At 39.2% G+C, this 6358-nt stretch overlaps 1 protein-coding gene across 1 annotated transcript; it reads right to left on the bottom strand.

Moving 5' to 3' along the window:
* Window positions 1-1950: 1950 nt before the first annotated feature.
* Window positions 1951-4871, bottom strand: pfdn4 (prefoldin subunit 4). Its single transcript, XM_079741003.1, has 4 exons — window positions 4818-4871; window positions 4139-4246; window positions 3682-3822; window positions 1951-2286 (listed from the first exon to the last, which is right to left on the bottom strand). The coding sequence occupies exons 1-4, from the start codon at window positions 4842-4844 to the stop codon at window positions 2155-2157; spliced, it is 408 nt and encodes a 135-aa protein (XP_079597129.1). The 5' UTR covers window positions 4845-4871; the 3' UTR covers window positions 1951-2154.
* Window positions 4872-6358: the final 1487 nt, after the last annotated feature.

The following is a 6358-nucleotide window of genomic DNA, read 5'->3' as shown; positions in this document are numbered from 1 at the left end:
TGATACCCCTGTGAAGGTCATTGACATTCAGCTCCTCCCGAGCTGCCTCAGCAAACATGGTACCCTTGATAAACAGTAATGAAATCAATGTCATAGGTAGTCGCTGGCGCTAGAGAGCGACCCGGGCACAGAAGGAGTAGAAGAGGCTTGAAGTGAGTCAAATTATTAACTCTCGCAACAGCAACAATTGTCAGGCTGATAATCCAGGCGTGCCATAAGCCTTTATATTTCATTCAGGCCTGCTTGGAATAGTGAGTCTGCCCACTGTTACATCACTTTACACACTTCGTCTTCATAGTCCCTCCTCAACACTATCCCTTGATGCAATTCATCCTGGTCTATCCACTCATGGTTCAGCTTTCTATTTTCTACAATCCCATCCATTCACCCTCTCTTTAGATGGGAGACCACTGTCCCGCTGAATACTTTGACTCTTCTGATCATCTTAAGCAAATACAAATATATGGGTAATGCAATTAAATTGTCCTCTGATTAGGCTTGGTTTGAAGATAATAGAAAAGAGAAGTCTTGGGGAGCCTGGAAGCAAAGTGATCTCATCATGAGCTATGGTCTCATCCCATCGATAAGGTTTTGCAGCAAATCCCATTGCTGTTTCTGTATGTTTGTGGTGACCAGGTGATGAACGGGTGTCCTGTCAGGAGATCTGTGATCCAACTGACTCAGGCTCACAGCCCAGAGCTGCCATGTGGCAATGCAGCTAAATGATGGAAACAGTTGTTTAGCAATACCTTGCCTGGTGCCTCAAAATGAGAGAACACATCAGATGCAATCATTTGCAAGAATGAGATTGTGTTTCCCTTAAATTGAATCAGAGATACCATACCGTGAAACCGGGGGACGAATAGGAGAGCAATTTAACTAAGGATCGAACATATTACAATGTTTTTTTGTAAACATCTGTGATAACAAACATCTGTTGTCAGTGTGACTAATTGAGAAGAGAACCAAATACAAGGGTTTGAAAGGTCAGGCTTCTTTTCTAGCGCAATTCTTTCCAACTCTGTGTTGTTATGGTGATTGGAATCCCCATTTTATATAATTATGATTCATGATATTTAATTTCCCTCTATGCTTACTATGCAGGGATATAACAAAGGAGCTTGCCATAAGTCCCTGTGAACTGGACGCATCCCAGTGAATATGTGTTGGGAAACGGAGACACCCTTTGGCCTGTTTGTGCTGTTGCTGCACCATGGTTGAAATGACAAGATTAAAATAATATGTACTTTACCAAACAGACGGTGTGGCAAACATCAAACAAAATATATACATTTTATATATTTAATATTTTTAGATTTGAATCTGGCCATTCAATTGTTGCTTTGTGATGTAATTCTTTAGGTCGAATTAATCAACAACACTAACTCTTTATAAGCTTGAGTGAGCCACTTTCATATTATATATTATTTTTAATTTAGGTCTGCTAAATGCGTATACGTGGAAATATATTCTGAGCAATTATTTGATCTTCATTCCCAAGCGAATTATGCATGCTGTGCAATGTTTGCAGAGCACAGCATAGGTAATTGTCCAGGATAAAGAAATAGCCACCTTGTTTTGCTTTTCCATAGGGGTGATAGACAACCTCACACCCTAACAAATATTTGAACGTATTCAAAGTTTAAAACGAGTTGGTTCTAGGTAAATATTGAGCTAGATATCAATTAAATGTTAAGATAGTGGTTCTCTTTTTGTCCCTTGACACTAAACAAGACTAGCTGTTGCTTTGATTCCTTCTCATTAAAACTCATTAAAAATGTCCATCTTATTCATACCAGTGGTTGCGAAGGATGATGTCTTATTGTACATATTTACATTCACTCAAGGGAATTCTATGGCCTGAGAGTGTGGAGGAGGTGCTGGATGAATATTGATCAAGCATGTTGTAACCCTTAACCACACAAACGTATGAAAAATACTATGACCAAGTAAAATCTTACATCACTTCCATTTATTGTACTTTTCAGTGACTTGTCCTGTTTCAAGGTTTGGCTCCAAAACCAAGAACAACTTAACATTTGATTGTGTGTGTGTGTATACATATATTAAGACAGTCCACTGTGATCCAAAATCAGAGCCGCATGACAAAAAGAAAGTCCATGTTGAGAGAGCTGTCAATGTCCATTTCCCTGCTCAGCTCTCATCAGCCTCCAAGTTGATGTTGTTGCCAAACTTGGCGTAGAGCTTCACCTTGAGGTCGCCCAAGACCTGCTGGATCGCAGACACTCGACCCTCCAGCTCCTTCATCTCCTGCTGCAGCACTTCCTGGGGGGAGGGTTAGGGCAAAAGGCAATGGTGAAACCCCGGCCGCTGTTGCTGTTGTTGTTGTTGTTTACCTCGACTGTGTCAAGTCAACAACGGGATGAGCTTTGTGAATGTTACTCGAGGGGTCACAGTAACATTTGACAGTTATTTGGTTCATCAGATGACAAAACCTAAATAAATATTAACCAGATGATTCATTAGGGGGTTGGTAAGCCCAATAATAAAATGTGCAATAGTAAATTGAATGAAATGTCATTGTGGTTTTTCATTTTGAGAAAAGCTTAAATTGACTTGTTAGGAAAAATAATAATGCATTATCCTTCATCTCTTTACATAACATTAACCATTCATATATACTAATAGACTTGAGCTCTTCCTGAAGAAACTATGTCTGCATTGTCCGCATCATTGTGAAGCCAGCTATAATCTCACCAAGGGTTTCGCCTCAAGACATTAGTTTGGAGCCAGGCCAACAGCTTGCTTCCCAACCACATTCAGTCAGCGAATCAGCGAACACCAGGGAGTGCCGTCCGTGATGACTAAACTGGGTAGTGTGGCGCTTTAGACAATTCTAGAAAGGCTTCATTATATTATATGTATACTTCTTTAGAATTAGTTTTAATCAAACAAAAATAAGTTTTTACTTGTGATGGCGTTAACATTTGTGAGTGGCATTTATTTTGGTAATAAGGTTGACTGAACGCCCCAGAACAAACACTGCTGACGGCAGACTTTCCAGACCTTTTGAGCGGTGGTCTGGCTGTGTGAGGCTGATTGAGTTTAGCATTCCCCTCCAAGAATAACTAGTTAGTATTGGGGTCCGCTATTTGTGCTTCTTTTTCCGTTACTACACCTATTGACACTTCCCCTCTGCGATGGAAATACATGTCTTATGTGTGCATTTAATTTATGTATTTATCAGCAACAGCAGAATTTGACACCCTCAGTATAAACAGATACCGCAGAGCAAATATACAACACTGATATTAAAGGGGACATATTATACCACCAGGTGTGAGTGTGATTAGCCTTACAAGCCTTTCGAAAATCTGCCCCATATGATATCACTAGTGGGCGTGTCCACCTAGATGTATGACGGAGAGATGAGCAACGTTTGCTACAGTCCACTGGGTAGGCTGGTAGACTGATCTATCCAGCACACATCTAGGTGGACACGCCCACTTGTGATGTCAGCAGAGGCAGATTTTCAAAAAGGCTTGTCATGGCTAATCACACTCACACCTGGTGGTATAATATGTCACCTTTAAGGATGAAAACTTGAATCAACAAAGAAATTTGATGATTCTTTATCCCTTAGCGCCATATATATATTTCTTGGCTGTGGAGAGGGCTCTAGGTAAAGGGGAAGGTTTTTAGTTAGGAGCTTAAGCACACCTTAGCAGTCTCAAGCATCTCTTGAGTTTCTTCCTGGGAGTGGCTGATGAAGACGTCACCAATTTGATAAGGGATCAGGAGAGAGTCGTCGTCGAACATCATCAGGTCATCGCTTGCATCCTGCAGGTTTTGCAGGGATTTCTAAAAAGATACATTGACATGTTATTATTTCCATTCATTTTGGAGCACTGCATGAACATTGTACATTTGTATGCCTACCTATGAGAATGGCATTATAATATAAGTAGTAAGTATAGTATATTATTTATTGACACCACTCATGAGTGAGTAATTTACGAGTAATGTGGCTATTACTATAGAGACGCATTGTCCATGCTCAGCTTATGAAAGCTTAAGATTTAAAATCCAAAGCGAATGAGTCTGGTAAGGAATAATGGTATTGCAAAAGGTCCTGTAAGAGAGACAACCAACAGCACAATATGTCACAGACACTTACTTTCTTTGCCTCTATTTCATCTTTCAGCTCTGTCATTCGATTTGTGCTTCTTGCAAATTTATTAATCTTCTGTTGGTCTTCAAAAGTGACGTTGACATCTTCAACCGCCTGGGGATAAGGAAGAATAAGTTTAAAAGGAGAGATGTCATTTATAATGAGTATTTACGTCATCAGCTTAGTTCACATGTTTGTTCCTACTAATGATAACTAAGATGTCCTCCATGGTGAGGAACTATGTCATTCTTATTATCATCAACATTATCATGTTGGTGATGGCCTGGCTAGCAAGGCTGGCTAGCAAGGCTGGCTAGCAAGGCTGGCTAGCAAGGCTGGCTAGCATGGCTGGCTAGCATGGCTGGCTAGCATGGCTGGCTAGCATGGCTGGCTAGCAGCAAACAACACAAGGGTGTGGCTTAATATAAAATCAATGGTCACAACGATCATAACGCAATACCTACTGAGTAACGATACAGGTAGAATGAAACGGACCACTCATCACCATCGGAGCACTGACTGGGTATTATTATCTCATCTGTACTTAATACACACAAAGCAGTATTTTTTTACTGTACTTATTACACACGGCTTCATAGTGGTAAAGCATTGTTACAACCTGTACGAATTCACATAAAGCATTATTATTATTATTATTATTATTATTATTATTATCTGAACTTACTACAGAAGGTTTCATCGTGGCTGCCATGTTGACTTCCTCGACGGTGGAAGCAGCAGCTTGGTGTGCTACTGGGAGGTTGAGATAATACCGCCACCTAGTGGACTTAACGTAATATGGTTTGGCTTGACAGTCTGGGGACAATGTAAAAGACGCATACACCGTAAGTTTTAATATATGGAAGACAGATATTAAAAGTTGGTATTAAGATCGAATAAACCTAAATGCCTCTCTAACTCTCTTTTATCAAACCATTTATTTGAGATAGCTTTAAGGCAAGTATGGTATTTGTATGATTTAGCCCACTGTGTCAATGAATGTTAGCCTGGCAAGCCAGACCCACCCGGCTGCAAATTACATTTGCTGCCGCTAGTGTGCGTCTAGATTTCTTGGCTGAAAACGCGCAATCAAAAAATGATTGAATGTGGGAGTAGGACCCAACCACAAAGAAAGATAATTCTAAGCACACTATAATATGTCATTCATATTCTGCTCAACAGAAATGGGATATATGTGCTTAATTAATTTAATCATTGGGCTAATAAAACTGATTTGATGAACCGGATCCTTGCTGCTTTGTAAATATTTTGATAGCAAACAGTACCACACCCAACTTCAAATATTTACTGATTGCCTCTACATAGCTGGATAATGGTTCGTGGTAACTGGAATACATTTATACAGCACATTTCAGACCAGTAGCAACTGAAAGCCCTTTACAACTATTGCATCACATTCACACATTCATAAACACATTCATACACCCTGCGGTGCCAGCCATGCGATGCAACAGCCTTGTCGGCAGTAAGGGTTAGGTGCCTTGATCAGGGACGCCAGACTTTTGCTGAAGTGGGAAATCAGAGATTGTCATTCAATTTGTTATATATATATATATATATATATATATATATATATTTGGCTTTTAATGACCTAATAATATTATATGAAAACGTTAATCATGCATTCTGTTTGAGATGTAGAGGTTACAAAACATTAAATGCAACTCCCAGCAGCTTCACTGTTGTTTTGTTTTTCAAAAATGTCAATCCCTGTTATAAAACAAAGTGATGACTGAGAATGTATGCACTACATTAAAATCTCTTACGAATAATAAATTACATTGTTCAAATATGACTGTATAGTCACGCAGGAGACTATATCATATGCATTATAGTGTTTGCCACTTGAGACAGTAGTCTGAGCAAAACTATCAAGGTAATCAAATGATGTAGTCTACAGGGTTTGAATTTGACCTCTGACACGTGTGATTATTTATTGAGGCGTAGGTAATCCCTTTGGTGGGTAGACTATTTGGAGGTCAGTAATCACAGTTGATTTAATTATAGAAGTGTCTCCATGTGTCTTGCATATATGTGTTGACACACTACTTAGATCTTAAAGTTTGACAAAGCATAGATACAATTTAGGGAACATTTATATATATATATATATATGTATATATATAAAGTAAATAAACAGCCTACCACATTTCCACCACATTTCTCCTCTCAAGTGTTTGGACAAAAGCCACGGTAAGTCAATAA

This window comes from Pollachius pollachius, assembly GCF_949987615.1.
Source record: "Pollachius pollachius genome assembly, chromosome: 8".
Classification (NCBI taxonomy): domain Eukaryota; kingdom Metazoa; phylum Chordata; class Actinopteri; order Gadiformes; family Gadidae; genus Pollachius; species Pollachius pollachius.
The sequence above is the reverse complement of the archived record's forward strand: the minus strand, read 5'-3'. Positions and strand labels throughout refer to the sequence as shown.

Excerpts from the sequence above, each read along its gene's own strand:
- pfdn4 (XM_079741003.1), bottom strand. The coding sequence starts at position 4,844 with ATGGCAGCCACGATGAAACCTTCTGTA. Across the intron at positions 4,247-4,817 it reads CCACGATGAAACCTTCTGTA|GCGGTTGAAGATGTCAACGT; the intron begins GTAAGTTCAGAT and ends CCTTATCCCCAG. Across the intron at positions 2,287-3,681 it reads AGATGCTTGAGACTGCTAAG|GAAGTGCTGCAGCAGGAGAT; the intron begins GTGTGCTTAAGC and ends CCCTCCCCCCAG.